General features: G+C 39.7%; 2 protein-coding genes across 2 annotated transcripts; one reads left to right on the top strand and one right to left on the bottom strand.

Moving 5' to 3' along the window:
* Positions 1 to 2843: 2843 nt before the first annotated feature.
* On the bottom strand, positions 2844 to 9567 carry LOC145469312 (uncharacterized). Its single transcript, XM_081452996.1, has 2 exons — positions 9344 to 9567; positions 2844 to 4994 (listed from the first exon to the last, which is right to left on the bottom strand). Exon 2 carries the CDS (start codon positions 4972 to 4974, stop codon positions 3112 to 3114), a length of 1863 nt encoding a protein of 620 aa, XP_081309122.1. The 5' UTR covers positions 4975 to 4994; positions 9344 to 9567; the 3' UTR covers positions 2844 to 3111.
* A 910-nt stretch (positions 9568 to 10477) lies between these two features.
* Positions 10478 to 21160, top strand: LOC145469408 (angiopoietin-related protein 7-like). The gene is made up of 7 exons (XM_081453113.1): positions 10478 to 10613; positions 15094 to 15404; positions 16339 to 16440; positions 17390 to 17512; positions 18658 to 18894; positions 19534 to 19917; positions 20373 to 21160. The coding sequence occupies exons 1-7, from the start codon at positions 10507 to 10509 to the stop codon at positions 20639 to 20641; spliced, it is 1533 nt and encodes a 510-aa protein (XP_081309239.1). The 5' UTR covers positions 10478 to 10506; the 3' UTR covers positions 20642 to 21160.
* The last annotated feature ends 1290 nt before the right edge of the window (positions 21161 to 22450 follow it).

Raw genomic sequence — 22450 nt, forward strand, 5'->3', positions numbered from 1 at the left:
CCAAATACAGAGAGGAAAAGAAATGCATTGGGTTTAAATTTAATTTGCAATGTCATAGTTATTTGACAGGTTTAGTTCTGACATATGTTCCGATTGCACAAACCCTAAGCAACTCCCCAGTGTTAAATAGCAACTGCTAAAAGAGGAAATTGGGTTTTAGAAGTTAGATTGGGTAGATGATCTGTCTGAAGCCCAGTGACAGCTTTTGGAAATCAGAAAAATTCAGAAAAAGATTGCTTGTCAAATATATATATAACCTCTTAAATTAAAATAAGCCACGTGTTTATAATGCTAGGCGATGTCAAACTAGACAAGTTCAATATCAGTTTTCTAGAATCTATAAACCTAAGATAAACTTCCTGCTCTCGTCTTTTATGTTTTATATCTGCAAGTAATTCCTCTGACAACTTACTTCGTCGAGCCAAGCGAAACCAAAAAGCGAGAGAGGATGTTATTAATACGTTTCTTTCCTTTTTCCTCTTCTTGCCCATCAAAACTATCTATTAATGCATATGATCGTTGCTTGCGAAAAACGCTTCATTTTGTTTCACCGAAACGTTTTGTTGTTAATTGCAAGTTGCATTGCAAAACATGAAATTGAACGATATTTAACTGGACTGGCTCACTCCAGTCAGTCAAAGAACAACAGGTCACGTTCAGGACGTGTAAAGACTGTAAACTTCAGGGTAACAGTAGAAAAGAAACTTCACCGCTGATGTTGCGATTTCATGACGAATGACAAAGGGACCAAATATAGACACAATTAAGCAATTGGAGTCAGGTTTCCTCGGTCGCTTTTTATTTCACGCGAGAGACAAACCTCTTGCATCTCGATAAAGAGGAATTTACGCAACGTAACTTAACGCTGTATGGTCAAATACGGTTGCAATGAAACTCCTTACAGTCACAGAAATTTTCCTCTCCTAACCGTGACCGTGTTACGAAGATCAACAATACTGTTCGCCTCGCATTAATTTCCATGTGTTTTTATATTCCCTTTCCCATCCCCTGAAAATCAACTAACGGGTAAATTTGAATGGTTTTCAACATTACAAGGACATTAAGTGGTGTTAAATTATATGAATATTAACGCGTCATTTTAATATTCTGCTGTCGTTTAAATCATTTTGACGAAGGTTGTTGATCAGTTTTAAACGAGTGATTCTATACTTTTGAAAAAAAATAATAATAATAAAAAAATAAAACTAGAGTTGAACACGTTTGTCTTGACAAGTGTCCTTGACAATTGTAATTTTATTTGCAATAATAGCAGTACAGCTGTGTCCTACATAACACTCGGAAATCCATTTGTGTATATTAAAGTGCTGAAAGAATAATTTAAAACTCCCGGAGTTACAGTGCCCAATGAACTCTTCTTTGAAATTGTGCAAGTAATAAATTTATTTCACCTTTTAGACAAAAATTGAGCCCGTTTTAAGGCCTTAAGATCTGGTTTCCATATGGACCAGAAATTGAAATCTACGTGCATACCTTGTCGAAAATTTCGCGACAATGTAGTTTACCAAGAGTAGATAAAGAGTAAGAGAGTTCATCGCCCATACGGGCCTTATTTTCCCTCTAACCCCTCTAAAGTTGTTTTTAGATACGGCACCCAGTTCCTCCGTGGATAATTCTACCACGCGCGTTGCGTGGAAGTTTCGTCGACGATAAAAATGCGTGTAAAGCCACGCGCAAACTTCGCGCCACAGGATTGGCTGTTTTTAGTCCTTCCTGGGATGTGCGAAACCGGAAGTGATCTAAAAATGCCTTGAGAGAGATAGCCTTGGGAATAAGGTCTACATGGGGGACCCCTCTTACCATTTATCCCCTCTTGAACGATTTGTTCATACCATTTTACGCTAAAATTTTATATTTACTTCAGTGACGTAACTGACCTGAGATTTAACAATAAACACTTAATGACTGACCCCAAGGGAAACAGTGAGTTGTGTTTCCCCGAGACCCTCAATGTCGCCGAGGGGAACATTGAGGGTTGAGGGAAAACAAAACTCACTGTTTCCCGCGGGCCAGTCAAAATAAGTGTTTTGTTATGTCTCTCAACACAAAAATAGAAAAAAAAAAACCCTGCGGGGCCGGGTTGTTCAAATCCCGATTAAGCTAACCCAGGATTAGCGAGAATTTTGATTTGAGTTTTGCAACTTGCCGGTGCTGTTTTCTGTTTATATTGTTTGCCCTTCAGTTTTGAGTTTAAATAATATCAAACTCCACAAAATATAAGAAGTGAAAAACATTTTTATGTAAGAAAAAATTAATACTTCGGTTAACTTTTAATCCTGGTTTAGCGCTAACCTGCTTTCGAACAACCGGGCCCAGAGTTTTGATCCACGACACATGACACGTTCTCTTCCAATCGGAAAATAACAATTATTTTTGAAACATTCAGTCAGTATTCATGGCGAGTTTTTAGTGCTCCATACATTTGTCCGTATGAAAAAATCCCTCAAAGTCCGCCGCGAAAAGATTAAATACAAATGCATGGAAACAACATGCAATTAAAAGTTGGTATAAATACTGCGAAATTATCATTTTGAAAAATAAAATCTCGTTCCACAGAATATATAAATTCTAAAATGAACGAACAGGACAATCTAAAAACAGGTATTTTGCCACGCGTTTAAGATCTAAAGGCAAATTTTTATGTGGAAATTCTTTTTTGCTCGTGTAGACGAGGAAAATTGGCCAATTTCTATGTGACGAATTTATTTGCTGAAAAGCTAGCGTGTTAGCTTTTATGTGACATAAAAGTTGTCACATACGAAAAATTGCCCGTGTAGACGAATCGTCACATAAAATGTGGCAAACATGTTCGTAGGCGCCATAATTTTTTGGGTAGGGGGGGGGGGGGAGGTGGGGTGGGGCGGTGACTACGCAGCCTCGCCTTGTTTCTGCGTATCTCTGCTGTCTAAAGTCATCACTGGCGCACTAAACTTTGAATTGCTGACAAATATGTGCTGTGCCAGCTATACGATCAAACATATTTGCCACATAAAAATTGTTACACAAAAATTGCTCGTGTAGACTAGGCTTAACTTTTGCGATATAAGAAAATCCAATGGCGAGGGAAGAATCTTGCACACGCGTTCTGAAATCTTACTTACGCCCAAAAAGCGTCGCAAAAAAACCTTTTTTCCACCTGCCCTGAGTCTCATTACTTGTATCACCTTCAGCAGACGCAGAAGAACCCTGTCGGTCACTATTGCTAAAGGAACCTTGCTTTCTCAAAGCCTGCGCTTTTTTCATCATTTCTTCCTCGGCTCGCTTGAGCTCTAGCAGTTCTTTCTTCTGTATCTCGTCGCGTTCCCGCTTTCTCTTGTCAGCTTCTTCACGAAATTTCTCCTCCAACCTTCGACTTTCTTCCAGCAGCATCTTGCTGCTGTCGGCCGCTCCTTTAGATCGTTCATCTTGCCTGTTTCTTTGTTCCTGCAGCTCGGCTTCAATGATTGCCGCCTGAGTTTCGCTATGCTCAAGTCTCTTGCGTTGCACTTCCAAGAGTTTCTTTCTTTCATGTTCTTGTTTCGCCTTGTTGGCTTCTCTAAGTTTCTCTTCCTGTTCTTGTTTCCGCATCGCAAGGTCTCGTTTCGCTTTTTCCTGCTCTCTTTTCTCTTGATCTTGCTGCAATACCCGTTTCTTAGCTTCTTCTCTCTCCTTCTCCAGTTCCTTTCTCTTTTGTTCTTGTTCAAGCCGCTGTTTTTCCGCGATTTTCATGGCTTCATGTTCTTCTCTCTGTCGCTGTTCTCGAGCGCGCCGTTGTGTTTCAGCCATTTCTGCAGCCTTCGCTTCATCTTCTTTTCGCTGCTCCGCCATTCGCTTTTGCTGCGCTGTATCTCGCTGCGTCTTCTCGTCTTCTTTCTCTCTCAATTGATCCAGGTATCTTTTCCACTCCTGCTCCTTGATGCGTTGTTCCTTTTCACGTTTCTCTTTCTCATTCGCCATTAACTGCTCTTCTAGTTCTAACTTGCGTCTCTCATCCTCTTGCCTTTTTTCTTCTCGTTCTCTTCGCTTTCTATCTGCTTCTTCTCTCTTTCTTGCCTCTTCCTTCGCCAGGTCGTTCTGTAACAACTCCGTCACAACTTTCTCCTTCTTGGTCAAAAACTGTTGTCTTACTTCTGTCTCTAACAAGCGGGCTTCTTCAGACGTCTTATGTCTTTCTTCTTCAAACTCCTTCCTCTTTTGAGACTCCACTGCTCTCCTTGTTTCAACATACTGATTGATCTCCTCGTTCTCTTTGTGTTTTTCCAGTTGCCAGTGTTTTTGCTTCTCGGCTTCTACTTTGGCTTTCTCTTCTTGTTTACGTTTCAAATCTTCTGTAAAATTCACCCACTCTACTTCCTGTTTCTTCTGTTCGTCTTGTTTCCGTTTTTGTTCTAGCATCGCTCGTTCCATTTCTTGCTCTGTGTGTTTCAGTTTTTCACGTCCAACTTGTTTCTGCTTCTCAAGTCGTTTTTGTTCTTCTGCAGCTTTCTTCGCTTCTTCTTGCAGTCGCCTCTCCTGCTCTTTTGCGAAGAAGTCTTGACTTTCTTGTTGTTTCGCAGTCTCAGTTTCACGTATCCTTTGCATTTCTAAAGAAACAAGTTTATCTGCTTCTTCTTTCGCCTTACTTTTCTCCGCTTGCCGAAGCTGCTCAAGCTGTCGTTTCTTTTCCATTTCTTCTCTAAGCCATTCGTCCTTCAATCTCTTCTGTTCTTGAAGCAGTTTATCCCTTTTGCTTTCGTTGTTTTCTGTCCCTTCTTTCTCCTTGGCTCTTTGATAAGCAATCATTTTTGTGGCTTCTTCCCATCTCTTTGACGCCTGTCTTTCGCCACCAAAGGCTTTGCACTCACTTTGCAACTGTGATTTCACTTCGCTAGAGATCTCTTTCTCTCTCAACATGCGCTCATTCTTCCAATTGTTCACGAAATCGTCGTCAACAGATCCGGCCGAGCTATGTTCTGGAGAATCTACACTTTCAGCCATTTCTTCCTCATAAATCTTTGCTAAACAAATCAAAGAAACGAAAACAGCGTCAAAAGAGCTACTTAACAGCTCACGTCAACAGAATGCTTGTAACCTCTTTGGTGCTTTTCTACATTATAAGTTAACTGGACTACTATTACACAACTAACAACAACAACAACAAACTTTATCCCGTCAGGGGAACCCTACGGGTCTGAAAATTGATATCTGTTACCCAGCTAATTTCTTGCTAGCTGGAAACCTCAGAGTCACCTATTGACAGAAACCAGTCCTCCCGTTTGAACAGGTCTTGGATGGTCGTCGTCTCCTCTAGGCCGGCTGTAACTCAAGGATTCTGGTTTCACTTAGGCTGTTCAGGAGGAAACGCTGCTATTTTTAGCTGTCAAAGTAAACCCGAGTCCGGCGTACTAGCGCAGGCTCCTTTACCAAACAGCGGCTGATAATCGAGCCTATGCCATTTTAAGTGGTTCCTTTTCAGGGTCAAATAAAGCTGAGCCACACCCAGATTGGTCTCATTTAAGGGTTTAATTCCAGTGTTCAGAAGAGCATGGGAAGCAGGCCGCAGACCCCCACCCAATTTTTCTGCAAGTACATGTACGTATTTAAGTTGGTTGAATAAACAAACAGGTCCTCTAGGTAAGATTACTCAGACAAATAAGTACAACTAAATCATCAATGAACAACTCATTGTTCATATTGATACATAAAGCCCAGACTAAGCTTTACCAATATATCACCTAATCCAGATTATACATCTAGCCATAACAATAGACCCTATTCATAAATAGCTGCCAATTTAAAATTCTCTTGTATACATTTAAATTAGCCCCACTAACCTCATTTGAGAGAAAAATGATTTCGAATTATCAACTCAAAAACGAGGTAAGTTGGGCTAATTTTAATACTTACAAAATAATTTTTAATTGGCAGCCATTCATGAATAGGGTATAAAACTGTTTTCAACTAGGTGTGTGGTCTCAATTGAGGGGAGGCATGGTGATAAGGTCTGGATTAACAAAAGTTACAACTACTTGTATTAAATGTCAGGCAGTATAAAATGGCAGGCTGTGGACTGCAGACTGCAGGCCAAGTGTAAAATGCAGATTGCAGACCACGGGTAAAATGAAGACTGTGGACTTTCACTGAATCATGTTACCATTTCCATCATTGAGAACTAACAGAGCTAACTTTAAACAGGCTAACTGGAGTATTATTCAGGCTAACCAGAGTGATATTCAGGCAAACTGGAGAGCAGGCTCTTTATAGTTATGGAAATAACATGATAATATTATATACTTAAAAAGTCTGAAGTCTGCAGTCCTCATTTTACCTTCAGTCTGCATTTTACCCTTGGTCTACAGTACGCAGTCATACAGCCCACAGTCTGAGTTTTACACTGACCGATTAAGGTAATTCCCCTGAAATAAAACTGCCATTGATTTTTGTTCAAACTTTGTCCAATGAATAGTTATCATAGGAGAACTTTATTTATAAAAAAAGGGGGGGTGCCCATGCTCGTTAAGGAGCAGTGAGGCATTGAAAATGTCCCATTTTAGCATTATTCAATGCTTATTACAAGAACGCATTCCAAGTTATTGTAAACTCTTTGTGAGCCCAGACTCATGAAAACACACCTCAAACTACAGTCAAAACTTGTTTCGGACACAAATAAACTTTTTAAGTTTGATTTTGACAGACAGCTGATTCCTTGTTAAAATATTGGAACCAAAATGCTTGCCACAGCTATCAAACTGCAAAATAGAAAAGACTACAGTGCAGCTGCTATTTTCCTTATTTATTCAATTATCGACAATAGAAATCAGATCAGTCTTTTCTCACGCAAAGCTAATGATTAGTTGATTAAAGTGACTGGAAAAAAATTTGGGGTGCCCGAGCTCATTGGTGAGCTATAGCCAATTTTCAACTGACAGAACTCAATATCAAGGCAAATCAGTCATGTTTTCAATGTACGTGTGCACAAACGCGTGCTAATGACGCCATAAATTATGTGCAGTAAGGATGCACAATGCAATACCGGGAAATGACCTTAAATATTGACCTACTGACTGCAAAATACTGCGAATGAACAAGTTAAAAAAAACAATTTAGGTAGGAATGATCTGACACAAAGAGCAATTAAAAATTTTAGTCATCCACGAGGCATATGACTTCAAGAACTTCTTAATATATCAGTACAGTTGAACAACCGCTAACGGATAACTGCCATACGCAGACATGTCCCATAAGCAGACAGGTAGCAATGGTCCCAGCCACAATTTACAAACACTATATTTTTATACTCCCGCATGCACTGAGACACCTCTCTTATGTAGAGGGTCGTACAGGGAGGGGGTCTCTGGCACGGTTCAGGAATGGAAAAAATAGCGAATCACAGATCACAGACATCAAAATTTCATTTTCCTGATTCACAAAAATAAGCAAGTCATATACTCTTTTTAATAACCTGCTCTTACACTAGAAAAACTGTTTGAAGAAAGCAAAATCATAAAGGCGAAGTCAAGGCTCCATATTGCAAATCGCATACCTAAATCACTCTCAATAGACGTTTCTAGCCATTTGGAGGGCTTGCGTCTCAAAATCACGTAGACTAGAGTGTTGAAATCACGAATATCAGTTAATAATTCAAGTTCTTCTCGGGTCTCGCAAAACCTTCAGGTCACGGATCATGAGGAATAATTTTTTAAATTCATGTTTCACGGAAAATAAAATCAGCTAATCACGCATCAGGAGAATACCCTGTACAACCCTCTATGCAGACACTTAGTAATGGTCCCAGCCAAATACAAACACTGCATTTTTTAACCTCCCATAGGCAGACACCTCTCCAAGACTTATCCTAAGCGTGTCCACTTAATTGCGAGGTTCAACTGTATTTGGATTTTCAAAAATAGAGCAATTATCTTGAAGCACAACTATTAGTCTATAAAGTGAAGTAAAACTGGTCAGAAATTATTGTTATTTTGGAAGAATTATTCATTGATTGCCATTGAATTTGTTTTAGTCCATCATGCTGGCCCATTTTCAGTGGAGGACAAGATAACTTCCAATCATGTCTTTGGCAATTTAATTTATTTTGTAACAATTTATAACTAAAGTATAATAACAAACATACTTCTTTATCAGTTCATTGGCATAATTAGTGCCTCATTAGCACCCTCCAATAAATCCACATGTCTTTGATTGAACATAAACTCGGCTGTTAGGAAAAATTAACATAATGTTGCAAATTTGACCACAAATAGATAATTAAAGGTTTTAAATTTTAATAAAAAAAGACTAAAAAATATCAAAAGTTATGTGACCTTTAGGTATATCGACCAAAGATTTGAGCTAATGTAGACAAATTTGCTATCTATGGCAATTTGGTTTTATTGTTGCCAAGCCAGAATGACTTTGAGATGAGAGCAGCCTGAACTAAATTTAGGGTGTCTGGAAAACCTGAAGAGCGAATAGCGAATAGTCGCGAATAGCGAACAGCGAATAGTCCAGAATAGCGAATAGCGAATAGTACGAATAGTGCGAATAGTGGTGAACAGTCTCGAATAGTGGCGAATAGTGGCAAATAGTGGCAAATAGTAACAAATAGGGTACCCAGTATCTTGCAGTTAACCTCGTAGCAACTTAGGATGGGATTTTTCCGCTAAAAAGCACAGACGCTTATCAGGACAAAAGGTGTTTCTAAACGTAATTTCTTCTCTTTTAACCGCTGCAAAAGCGTAAATACGTCTTTATTAGGTTATCCTTGTTTTTTCTGTTTTCTTAATGTCGGCGATGGACAGCCTACTAGCCTGAGTCCGGAGAAGAAAAGGTAATAAACTCACTGAAATTCTGTTGCTTATTTGGATAATTAATTACCGCAGGATATTAGATCTAAAGCGGTGACTATTGACGACTATTCGTCACTATTCGCCACTTTTCGCGACTGTTCGCCACTATTCGCACTATTCGAGACTATTTGCACTATTCGGGACTATTCGCTATTCGCTATTCGCGACTACTCGATATTCGCTATTCGGGTTTTCCAGACACCCCTAAATTTAATATTTGTGGTTAATAGAAACTAGTTTTCCACTGCCTGTCGGGGATCACAGCGAGTGAAACAGCCCTCAAAGATCAAAATTGGACAACAAACTTACGTGACAGACTTCAATGTATCTACAATACAATTTGATTTCACGATCTCTTGACACGTAGCCGGATGTATTAAAACAATTGAGTTATCCCCTAGCTAACAAATTGAAATAGAATCTCAAGTGTTAAACATGCTCGGTGACAAAAATGCCTAGTTTCTCGCCACATAAACTAATGTAACTTTATTTAAGAAATACAAGCAATCCGTTTAACTCACCTGTAAATTCCACGTGAAACACTTGACTCAATCTCAGCCCAACAATGTAGGCTTACGGACAGCTGCGTGTTCCTTGATGTTCAGAATATTGTCGAGGGTTGTGAATTTGATCTGTTTTAAAATACTTCCATCACTTTGAGAGCGTTTAAAATCCTCGAAGATCACTTTTGCATAACAGTGAAAGCCTCATAACCTTAAAACAACCACTGTATTTCGGTCCTAAAAGTAGATTTACGTGCTGTTATGCATGGTTACATCGACCAGGCGTCTTATGGGCAGAGACACAGCTAGGGACTGGTACCCAATGACGGAGGAAGCTGACCCGAAAACCCGCGAGGAAAGGGTAAGAACCCGTATTGAAACCGCCACTTCAGAACATCTCCAGATCGCTCTTCTAACGTACATATCATATTTTAAACTGTATATAGTTTGACTTTGAGTACAAAAAACGTGAAAACAAAACACAACTAGACAACAAATCCGAAATGCGGAAAACAAGAGGTGGCCGAATTGCCATGGTATCTGACGAATTTGGGGTCTACTAAATGGTTACCTCAGGGGACCGGAAATTCCAAGGCAGTACTGAGTAGGAATAAAATTAAGAAGTTTACAGTCGATTAGCAATTACTAAAATGTGCTGTTTTGATAACTGTGAACACGAGTGACGACGGACATTCCTTCACTACCCACCCCACCCTGGATATTCTCAAAGCAGATGTACATACTTGTATGCATACACTAGCGAAATCTGCCCAGTTTATTTTTTACAAGGACATATATGTGTGTTGTAGATATAACCCCACCGATAACATGAGAATTTCGTTTAACATGAAGCAGTTTGGTTGAAGGAAGTAATCGAGCCGGAGCTAAGAAGAGAAATTTTGTACTACGATTTCGCAATGAAAGATGACAGCTGAGCTGCTTAAAAAAAAGATCATTTAGTTTACGTGCATTCCGGAGTGAAGCACTCGCAAAAACAACAAAGTAGAGGAAATTGTTTGCTTATAACTGTTTACACAGCGCATATCACAATAAAGGTTGACGCGATATGTTCTTTCATCTTTGTTATTGAAATTAAACCTAATCTACTTTGAAACTTTGCATTCACTCAAAGGCACAAACTATTTAGCCGCAAACATAACAGTTGAAGAAAGCAGAAAGCTATGGAAGTCTTCGGAAAGTTGAAACTTTTACAACTAATTTTACTGGGTTGCAGCGCTCTTGGTTTTCGCAACAATCCTTCCGTTTTGTGGGATTCAAACAACCCCATGTAAGTTACTTCATAGAGTTATATTAGGTACTGAATTTTAGCAGATCTATTTTAGTTCGTGCTGTTAGTCGCTGTTTTAAAGAGTTTTTGACAAATTCACAGCATAGACCAAGAATGATAAAGAATCGAGTGACTTACGTTGAAGTTTTACATTGCATAATTTGGCGGGGAAGTTTACAGAGACGCACTGGAATTCAAAACTTAAAAAGCCATGGTTATCCAAAGAGATGTTTATTTTAAACATCTGAACTGTGTAATGGCAACACTTTGAAAGAAAAACAAAATCAGTCGTCAGTTAAAAATCAGTTTGTTTATTTCTCAGTTTTCCGGCAATAACACTGACTGGACTCGATAAAAGTGACTCCGACTTAATTTTCATTACGTTTAGTCTTTTGATCACAGAAAGGTTATAAGTCGACCACAGTTTGCCAGTAGTTGTCAGAGAGAATTTCGGTCAACACTTCGGACGTTTCAAGACACTAACCAACAATTCAGCCAATTTCAAGAATGCAGTTATTTATGCTTTTAATCGCTCCCTACAGGATTAGAAAAAGTGAATCAGTCTTTAATACCATCTAACCGAATTTAAAAGTAAACGTATTACATTGTTTTAAACAACATTGCTCTGACCATGTAAAATATGTCAACAGCTTTCAAAACCAGTCTCAGCAGTCGGGGAAGCAACTTCATGAAGGGCAAAGACCCCCTCGCCAAGGGTCGGGACAAAGAGATCAACCTCAGGTCTTTTAGTCTATTAAACTTAAATATACTTAAGACTTTTCTCGGTCACGGACAAGTTTGCATCCGGCGCCTAATTGGTACATCTGCACATTCCCGGATTTTAAGCGAGCGAACTTAAAATACTCGTGTACCAAAACAAGTATTATTTTTCTAACCCTGTGTTCAGATTAAAAAGACAATTTGTTTGTTCAGATCAGGGTCACATTTTATGTCTACGTGTTAAATGTACACGATTCCCTCATTGTATAGATTTATTAAGTCTTTTTCATTGTAGATGAAACAGAAAGTGAAAAACCTGTCTTCCATGAGTGCGATCGCTGTGAAAGCAAACGGGAAAAAAATCTTTATTGCAAGTTGAAATCTTTTCCAGCAATTCCAAGTCAAACGCCAAACGAAAATATTCCACTCTTTATAATTTGTACCGCAAACGAAAACAAGCTGTAATACCAATGTTTACCACGGAATTGTGCTAATTATTAAAACAGAAAAATGAAGTAACCATAGAGAGAAATGCTGAGGCGATTCACAACCTCCGTTCCCTACAAAAATATCATAGCAAGCATGCAAAATTTAGTCTCGAACCTTTCCAAAGGGGTTCACGTTACTTGCCATTGAAAAACCTTCAAGAAGAACGCGTCATCGTAGATTACACCTTTGTGTTAGAACACGTCATGAGATTTGTTGTGGAATAAAACGGAATTTTAATCACTAGTCTTTTCTTAACAGAAATAGAATGCGCGACCTTCGTATTTTATTCTTTCTTTTACATTTCGTATTGACGACTTCACACTATATTTATCCTTCAATTCACTGGACACCTCTTAATCCAATGTAAGTAATCTGATGTTATATTTTTTGCTCGATAAAATTCGATGCTTTGCTCGGTTGATTCAGCTTTCTTTGTCCCTCGAGTTGTAGAATTGAGATAGCATTTTATTACGCTAAAAACCACTTAAAATTTTCGTTTAACATATCGAATGTTTTTATATTTAATAGCTCTTTTTATTTATTTATTTATTTTTTGATTGGAATTGCATAGAAGTTATTCATCTGGTTCGAGAAGTCCTTTATAAAACAGTGCAGTATTGTTCCAAGCCGAATCAAATTCACAACTTTTTTTTTATGTCGTTGCCGATCTATGGAATAACTAGGGATTGTGTAGTATCGAACAAATCCTCCGTTCTTCTTTTGTTACTAAACCTCTGACCGAGTTCGAGTTCTTCGTTACATTGAACGACTGCTCGCAAATCTCGAAAACCTAACTGATCAAAGCTGTGAGAGCTTTGATTAGTTTTCGAGATTTGCGTTAAGGGTCACTGCAGGATTTCTTACCAGATACTCGTGCGGCTTTATAGCTAAAACACTTCGAAAACTCTCTGCCACACTGCGGTCATATGCAAAACTAAAAGATGGTGACATCAAAGAAAACAATTCAGGGGGAGACACGCAATATGCCAGTTTCTACTAGTGATCGTAAACAAGGACTTGCGAAGATATCCTAGACTCGTGGATCTGCTTATGCATTAATTAAGAGCGCGAGTTGACTGAAGTTTCAAGAGATTGCGGGCTATCCGCAACGCGTCCGTTTCACTTAAGAATCAAGGCCTGAACTCATTGATCTTGGCCACATATCGAAACAAATCACAGCGCAACTTTGGCCTTTAAATGTCCCACTCTGCAATCGATACATAACCGAACAGCTCGTTTGCCGCCATAACTGCGCCGGAGAACTGTTTGTAAGTTTTTAACTACGCCATTCTGCAAAGTTTTCCCGTTGCAAAATGACCTCAGAAACATTGAACAATTTTTCCAGAAGAGCTATTGTTTTGAAATAAGGCTGATAAATGCCACGATCGTTCTTTCCGTCGCTTAAGATATCAGTAAGGGGAAAATTTGCAATTTTGCATAATTTTACTTTTTTAAGCGGTTGGATAAATCTTAAAGTAATCTTCAAGATAAAAAAAAACTCCACGAAAAAATCTTATATCTGCCGCTAATTATTGCGCGAGAAAGATTGTTTTGCATATTAATTACTTAATTGAGAGTTGACAAGTTCTGTCAAATGAATTAATTATCGAGGCAAGAAGTCACATGACATCAAGATCATGCTGAGTTGACACGCGATTTGCGCGCCATAATCAGTGGCGGATGTCTTCGAAGAAGACAGAGCGATCTTGCCCGTTTTCATCGGCTAAAGGAAGGCCAAAGAAGGCGAAAAACACTTTCAACAAAGAGTGGGCCGCTAAATTAGCGGAAAGCGGCAAAGGGTTCGTTTTACAATCAAGAAAAATTGCTGGATGAACGCGACAACGATCGCGATCACGAAGACAGCGAGCAAGCCGAATTGAGCGCAAGCCGCGCTAAAATACTGTTGCAAGAAACTGTCGAAGCAGAGGAGATTGACGAAGAGAAGTGGACGAAATTGAAAGGCAGTTCGATTGTACAAAATTAGAATCAGCAGTGCAACATTTTTTTTTTCTTACCCAGCTATTGTCATTTCTTCCAGTATCTTTGCCTTTGCATCAACATCAGTCGATGTAGTCCCGTTTACGACGTCCTCTCCAACGTTTCCCTTTGTGCGCTTGCATTTTCTCGGGAACCTTCTAGGGGCCTTCGGCATGTTAACAGTGACATGGTCATAATTTTGAAGATTAGTCAACCGATACGTAAAATTTCGAACGCTAATATGGTAAATCAAAAGATAATTTTACGTTTACTAACTTTGGAATTCTGACTTCACAGATGAAAAAGCGGTTTATTCACTGGTGAATAATTTACCGCGCGCCGTCGCGGAAATTTGTATCTGTTCCATGTTAACTATCACAGTCCTATTGTTATACAGAAAGTTGATTCCTCTGCGGTGTCTCCCTTGGTGTGATAATCTCATAACACTTGGATGCCGCCGAATTTTATTTTTTCTCTGTTTCTCGAAAGTAAAAAATAGGCGACTTGTACGTGCATTTCGAGTTCCAGGTCGGCAGCCCCTGGACCAAATTGGCTGAAATTCGGAGAGAATGTTGTCAGAACGATCGCCGACAAAACCGTGTCTGCGAATTCTGATTACTCTTTTCATTAAAAATTTATGCCTTTTTTTCGCGGGCAGTCCTATTTTTTTCCCTTTTCTAACTTTATCCTCTTGTAAAATAATAACAAACGCATGTGCCAAAAATCTGAGACACGGTTTTTGAGGTCAATGTGTGAAGAAACGGATGCCATGTTAATCGTTTTCTCCGACCTAAATTTAGCGAGCGTATACCTTGATTTATGGGTTCGTGAAGCTTTGTAAATATATTCACATTTTCGAAACACGGTAAATTTTTACCGTTTTAAACAGGTCAGGTCATAATCTGTAGTTATTAAGCTTCCAGTAAATATACGGTTTATATGGATTTTTGTCAAAGCCACGAACGCTAGAGCGGACTGTGCGCGGATGGTCAAATGGGTTATACTGATACCTTAAAGGAGCTATGTCACAGTTTGCGCATGTCGAAAAGTTTAGCCTAAATTAATCTAAATTTTTCAAGTTCGTCGGTTGTAATCCGTGTTAATCTTCCCAATCCTTAACCATCCTTGTTCCTTTACGGGTTATTATTATCTCTTTGGTGTTTTTTTCTGTCTTAGTAAACTACCATTTTCAGGTTTCCTTCAGATCAATTTAAACGTAATTTTGTACCTGGCCAAAATTACCGGCTTAAAATAGCGTGACTGAGTTCCTTCTATGTTGATTTATTTCTTACAGATTTCAAACCAACTATTCGTTGGCCGTCCTGGCTAACAGCAAGATCAAAATTGTTTGCCCGAATCCCGCGATGATCCCGACTGCTATCGAAGGGAGCATTCGCTTGGAAGAGCTTTATGAAAATCTGTGGATAGTGGACAAACAGGCTTATGACACATGCGCAGTAAACACCTCTAACTATGGCAACAGAATTCTGATGAAATGCGACACTCCTCTGAAGCTGCAATGCTTCAGTATAATCTTTCAGCGGTTCAGCGCCGTTGGTCCGGATGGCTTGGAATTTGAGTCTGGAAAGGAATATTTCTTCATAGGTAAACCTGTAAACTAGCTAGTAAGCTAAGCGTAGCTCCACGTTAAATAAAGTAATGTATCGTATCGTAGGTAACTAACATAAATTATCTGTCTTTTCACGTTCATAATGCTTCTTTGAAACCTTCTAAAGACAGGTAAACAATTCTGATGACTCACTCGCGGACGCTAAAGAAAAGATTGATAGGCACGCAATGCGTGCGTATTCTTTATTGGTGTGAGGAGCAGTTGTTGTTGTTGTTGGTTTACACAGACTTTCCTCAACCAAAAGGGGTGCACTATCCTATGAGATCTACGTGGTTACTGACGAACGAAAATCACAGAATTGCAATAGGAGCTAAGACATTGTTCATGTTTTAAACTAAGCTTTTAAAACAATTAAATGTAGTCTGCACGTAGAGAGGGTGCTGTATCGCGTTAACCGGCAAAAATTGAATTTAGTCCACGCAATTCTAGATATTAATGTGTCGTGTCTCCTAATGTAAAACACGATACACTATGTAATTTTATTGTAAAAATAACAGCAGACGGTTAGAATAATTACAGAAAAATCATCTTGAATTTGATAAAATTTTAATCCAAGCTAACCTGAAAATTTGGCGTTTCGAGAGTGGGTGTGTTTTAACTCGTTTGGAGCAAAACGGAAGGTCAGAGAATGAATATCAATCAATCAATCCATCAGTCAACCAATCTTTATTTACAGAGGGTAAAACACCTTATACTTTTAGAACTAACAAACTTGTGGGCCTCTAAAATATACAACAACTAAAAATCTCTTTAAAACCTATGTAAAAATACTATGCAGTTTTCTTCTAGATTTGTGTTGGTAATTTTCCACTTTTCTCAGTTTTTTCAATATTCCGAACAGTATATTCCTCAACGTGAGCTCTGTTTGTCCTGCCTCCGATTTCTGAACTTGTTTTTGTTGCATTTCAGCTACCTCTAATGGACAAAAGACGTCCCTGGATCAAACCTCAGGTGGAAGATGTGCCACTCATAACATGAGGATTAAGTTCTATGTCTGTAACGATAAAAATGGTAAGTGCTGTATCGATGGAGTAACGCCGGATCAAAAGCCACAAGAGTTTATAGAAACACACTGCAAATCGCAACCAGACACTTAAGGATCGGAACGTAGTCACTAAGCATAGGAGATGGTAAATGGTAAATGCGAGACTTGAAGAAGGCGAGACTAGCGTTTTTCTTTGCAAGCCCGAGACATTTTGACTTTTTAAATTGTGAGACCGACACCGCAAAGAGTTTTAAGTGCAAGTGCGAGGCGTTCAGATCAGTTTTAAGATGCCCACATCATTTATAAAAACAAACAAACGAACAAATCGGCACTTCAAGAAATTCTTAGCCTTGCAAAAAATTGAGATTTTGAGACAGCTTTGTGAAAAAATCGAGACTGTGAGACATACATAACCACCAAAAATCGAGAATGTGAGACCGTGAAATTCGAAGAAAATTTTGCGAGACCCATGGTTTTTAAAGGACCATTATATTCGTCATCCGTAGTTTATTCTCAGCATGCATAAAATGACTTACCAAGACTTCACAACGCTGATTGGTCGCAATTTGTCTCTTAAACTGTAGTCGCTCGGCCACAGTCTGCGAAATCAAACAGCCATAATTTTCTATAAATCACGTCTCAGAGATGACGTTAGTGTGCATATAGTCTGCGGTTATCGACCGAGACATTGCCAAGACAACACGTGATCGCCGACTATGCTAGCGAGCCATGAACGTTTTCCAGTCTACGGCAACAAGCTCATCATGTGACAATTTTCAGACCAGTTGTGCTTATTCTAGCAAGTATTCTGATTTGTATATCCATGAAAATCGGGAATTCTTTCTATCAATTTGAGGATATTTTGAAATTTTCTCTGACCGATTAGACAATGTAGAATCGATCGGGTATTCGTGAGTTTTAATTTAACGTTCTTGTGACCATTGTCTGACAATTTTTCACTGGATTTCTCTGCAGATCCAAAGTGTCAAGACAGCCCTGTATCAACTGTCCAACCCTCACAGACAGTTACTGTGTGTCCCTCGCCAACTCAAACTATTCAGGCTTCTTTCATACCAAAACAGCCCCAGTACTGTTCTGGTGAGTTAACGAGAGTTTTTTCCCTTAATATTTAAATCTGACTTATCTCGAACATACAAAAAAATTTATTGTTGAGGACGTGAAGGGCCACGCGACACACTAACTTGAACTGAGGTACTGCCTTTATTTCGGATCTCTCGTAAAGGAGCTACGTCACGTTTAGCACATCGTGAAAAGTTTTGCCTAAATTTTTAAAGGTCATCGTTTGTAATCTTGTTAATCTTCTCCATCCTTGACAATCCTTGTTCCTTTATGGCTTATTATTATCTCCTTGGTGTTTTTCTATCTTAGTAACCTATTCTTTTTTAGTTCCCTTCAATTTAAAGGTAAGTTTGTACGTGGCCAAAATAACTCAAAATACCGTGACTGAGCTCCTTTAATCAAGACAGGCATTTTTGTGCAAAAATAAAACAATTTAAAACCCAAAACTAGCAATAAGAGGTAGAAATTAACACTTACTGCGCCTCTCAATAAAATGCGCACTCTAAAATTCAAAGCTCAACCAACAAATGCGTTTCTCGCTACCGTCAATCAAATGTTCGGCGGCTCCTCCCAGCTTCCGACTACAACCGAGCACTGTTTCGTATCATGAGATTTCTTACTTAGTAACATGGTTCGCAAATACAGAACCGCGCGCTCGGCAGTAGCCAAAGCTGGGAGAAATAATTGAGTATTTTACGCTCAAAGTTCCAAAGGCAACGACTGACAGCTTGTGGTTTTGCTGGGCAACTGGATCCGCGCTCCCATCTGGCACGAAGTTAACCCTGTAGCTCAGGTTGTTCGAAAGGTGGATGGCGCTATCCAGCCTTCGAACAACAGGGGCCTGGGGCCCGTTTCTCGAAAGCCCCGGAAACTTTTCGGGCCCGTAAAGCCATTTTTAATTCATCTGAATCTAAAAGCAGAGAGGTGTATGCGCCTGAAACTTCTTTTATGAAGAGAACCTCTGTTTATATTTAGAATATGTGAATAAAAGGTTTGAGATTTTGCTATGGCTTTCCGGGTGCGAAAACTTTTCGGGACTTTCGAGAAACGGGCCCCTGGTCATTATTGCAAACGCATTTCTCAATATTGATATGCCAACAATAATTGAAGGTATTGCATGGTATTACTAATGATTCAAAATTCTTTTATCAATCTGTCTCAAGCAACTCCAGACAATCAGCAAGTGAGCGAACTTCTTAATTACACTAGACTGATCCCAGAGATCTTCAACCACACCAGCCAGCTGACCACCCTGTGGGCTCAGGTCAAAAACATGTCTGAAAAACTAAACGCCGTTCAAGAAAAACTTGAGAATTGCAGCTTTGGAGCAGGGAATGGTCACGTGACTTTACAAACGACGACTACGATTCCGACTCCAACTCCGACTCCGACTGAGCCAGGTTAGTGACGTCATGTTACAGAAACACAGAACCGAATAAGATGACGAGAAAGTTTTAATTTGGCAGAATGAAAATATGTTGGAATGTCAAAATAACAAGTAAGCTTATCTTCCGGCATTCTTTGTTTTTTTTTTGTATTTTATTGATATTTATATAAGTTTACAAATAAGAGTGACAATAACAATTGAAATTACATTTGCCTTCCGGCATTCTTGATCAGGAGATGCTACTCATCAAAGCGTAACTGGGCCTGGAGGGGCGTAAAGGGTCTTGCTCGAGAACTCAACACAAGGAAACTGGCTATGCTCGAACACGGACCTCTTGATGCGGAGTTCCAGCGTGCCAGCGTGGCTGAGTGGTTAGGGTGCTGGACGTGAAATTCGGAAGTTGTAGGTTCAAGTCCCGCTCTGACTACTAAGTTGGAGTTGTTTCTCGGTAGATCCTAGTTCAATTCCTCATTCGTGCTTGTAAATAACCAACTGGTCTGCCTCCCGCTAGTTGGGATTTTTAAGCCTATTATGTTTATTCGATATATTTCTTTCTTTTAGTTTAAGTGACATACCTGTGGCACACATTTGAACCCCTGCGGCTCACATGTTTTAAAAGCAACTTAATTGTATTTTTTAATTATTTTATCAGTTTATGCCAACTGCACCGATCTATATAACGCGGGATATAACATCAGCGGCGTTTATAACATCACCCCTGGAAACGGACTTGGTTCGTTCCCAGTCTACTGCGACCAAACCACACCCGGCGGAGGCTGGACAGTGCTTCAGAAGCGCTTCGATGGCTCCGTGAGGTTTAGCAATAGGACATGGGTGGAGTACCAAAATGGCTTCGGCACCGTATCAGGAGAATACTGGCTTGGTTTGGACAGGATTCATCGGCTGGCCAAGAATCCAGTCACGCTTCGGTTCGATCTCGGAGCCCCGGATGGGAGAACTCGATTTGCTGTTTATCAGGGATTTACAGTCGCAGGCGCTGATCAAAAGTACCAGATGACAAGTGGAACATACACAGGTGAAAGATTTGTTCCGGCATGATCTAGCATACTTTAGTTTCTTGCGTACTGTGCATGGCAACCATTGCCTCCAACATTGGTGAATGACCCTACAAGAACCATGGGTCTTGCAAAATTTTCGTCGACTGTTCGCGGGTCTTGCGGTCTCGTTTTTTAGAGGTTATGTGCGTCTCGCAGTCTTGCTATATTTCACTAAGCTGTCTCGCAGTTTCGATTTTTTTGTTTTTTGAAGACTCGGTCTCACAGTTGAAGAAGTCAAAATGTTTCATACTCACAAAGAAAAACGCTAGTCTCGCCTTTTCGCAGTCTCCCATTCCTCCCCCCCCCCCCCCGCGTTTTTTCATTGCGTGTTCTCCTATTTGCCATTCACCGCCCCTACCATTGTAGCTTGTTTTATCAGTGTTTTTATGTCATCTTCTTTTTCTTTTTTTTTTTTTTGCATTTCCTTTTACAGATGGAGATGCAGGGGATTCATTCTCATTTGAAAGCGGCAGCAAGTTCTCCACTGTAGACCAGGACAACGATAAGTTTAAGAAAGGGCACTGCGCGAAAACATTCAAAAGTGGCTGGTGGCACGCCGTATGTCATAAGGCTAGTCTTAATGGTCTGTACCTCAATGGAAGCGACACAGATCCCGCGCATTATGCCGCGGGAATCACGTGGCACAGTTGGACCGGGTACAAATACTTTTTGACGAAATCAGAGATGAAGATCAGGCCATAGGAAAAAAAAGCATTCATTATACAAGAGATTTACTAGTCATGATTTCTGTTATATAGATTATGACAAACATTTGTAAGCTAGGTTATAGACAAAGTAGAAAAATTGATTTAATTTGCCAAATGTTAGCTTCATCAAAAAGCTATTAAAGCGTGGTTGTGTGTTTTCATTGTGTCTTTCCGGTCGAATCATCATCATTGCAGCCAGAACATCCCGAATGAATAAACACCAAACAAAGGGAATTAGTACATACACACCCTGTTATCTTGGTGTTTCAAGCAATCTGATTGGTTCGCTCTCTCTGGCTAATGAATATTATTAAAAACTGGATCATTGGATAATAACCGATTATTTTCTCCCTGCCGAGTGAATAATGCATGATCCAAATGTAAACAAAATGGCCGACGTGTTTCTGAATCAAAAATCCTGTAAAATGCAAGGAGATGCTGTACCAGAAAATACAAAGAAGGCTATGAAATTTGGCTTGAAAGTTTTCAAAGGATAGAAAAAACTTACCGACGTTCGACTTTCGAGGAGTTTCAGGACATACCCTTGGCGTCCGTGGCAATCACAGATTTCATCAATCTAAGCAGACCCAACCGCTAAGCTGCGCTGAGTCGCTCTTCACCCGGCGTTGGCAGAATTGAATACCGCGGGTTCATCGGCAGAAGCATCAAGTGCTATTCAACGAAGCAGCTCCACAGGTATTCAGGAGAACTTCTCTGTGAAAGAATTCATCTACTTTAAATGTCGTAGCGGTCGTAACGGAACGAAACGAATGGCGTCCACTCTCGTACCCAGGGCCTCCGTATCCTTTGGTCACGTGGTCAGCGAAACGACATTTTAAAACGAGTATCACTGGGGACGAGAATGAACGGAGCCTGGAGCGAGATAGAAGAAAGGTGTAGCCTTTCCAAAATACGTTATCTATTCTCTATTTCCCAATTGCCCATAATTCGCTCTGTTTGCCCCCCCCCCCCCTCCCGCAAATTTTGCATAAACCATTGTTGTGAAATACTCTTGAGAGGTCTGCATATTCCCAAGAGCATTTCACAACAATAGTTTATGCAAAATTTGGGGGGCAAACAGTCTGAATTATGGGCAATTGGAAAATAGAGAATGGAGGTGCGATTTCACTTCCGGTCCCTTCGGGGTGCGCAAGAAGCTCGAAGATCAAAAGATTCTAACCATACTCTTTCTATAGTACGATGGGATATAATTTGCTGACTTGAATATCAGGAACCCTTAGTTGTTAGTTAGTCATCGTTGTTACATGTGAATATGAGAAAGATCATATATTTGAACTGCGGAAAAAGATATGAAAACATGATTATAACTGCGATGATGAATCATGTCTCAGCTCAGTCGCGTTGCTATCTAGTGAAAACAAAATTAAAGCTTTCTGTCATTTCGAAGGAATTTTCATGACAAAGAGTTTGCCATGGCTTTCATTTCGCCGACCCGACGAAACCAGACAAGTGGCATATTGCTCAATCTTTCAGCGGGAAGGCAACTGAGACATTTAGCGGACTCAAGTTCGTATATGTTATGTTTGCTGTGTGCCTGGCTCTGGGATGAAAAGTAGCGAATTATGAAATTCAACTTACTTCACCATTAGATATTTCGCTTATCTTATAATATTAAAATGAATCTCTATTTCTTCAGTTCGCGGCTTTCAAAATGCAGCGGCGTTGTTCCTTTGAAGTAGCCTCTCCCATTTTGCTGTATTGTTGCGCAATATTAAGTGTAATGGCCTCCTTTCCAAACGAGCATTCTATTGGCTTATAGAGCAGCTGCCGTGATAACCGGCCA

The sequence above is a fragment of the Orbicella franksi genome, chromosome 15 (assembly GCF_964199315.1).
Source record: "Orbicella franksi chromosome 15, jaOrbFran1.1, whole genome shotgun sequence".
NCBI lineage: Eukaryota > Metazoa > Cnidaria > Anthozoa > Scleractinia > Merulinidae > Orbicella > Orbicella franksi.

What these genes read in the sequence shown, in the direction of transcription:
- LOC145469408 (XM_081453113.1), top strand. Translation starts at nt 10,507, where the DNA reads ATGGAAGTCTTCGGAAAGTTGAAACTTTTACAACTAATTTTACTGGGT. An exon ending in ACAGCCCCAGTACTGTTCTG is followed by an intron (nt 17,513 to 18,657) that starts GTGAGTTAACGA and finishes ATCTGTCTCAAG; the next exon opens with CAACTCCAGACAATCAGCAA. An exon ending in TCCGACTCCGACTGAGCCAG is followed by an intron (nt 18,895 to 19,533) that starts GTTAGTGACGTC and finishes TTATTTTATCAG; the next exon opens with TTTATGCCAACTGCACCGAT.
- LOC145469312 (XM_081452996.1), bottom strand. Translation starts at nt 4,974, where the DNA reads ATGGCTGAAAGTGTAGATTCTCCAGAACATAGCTCGGCCGGATCTGTT.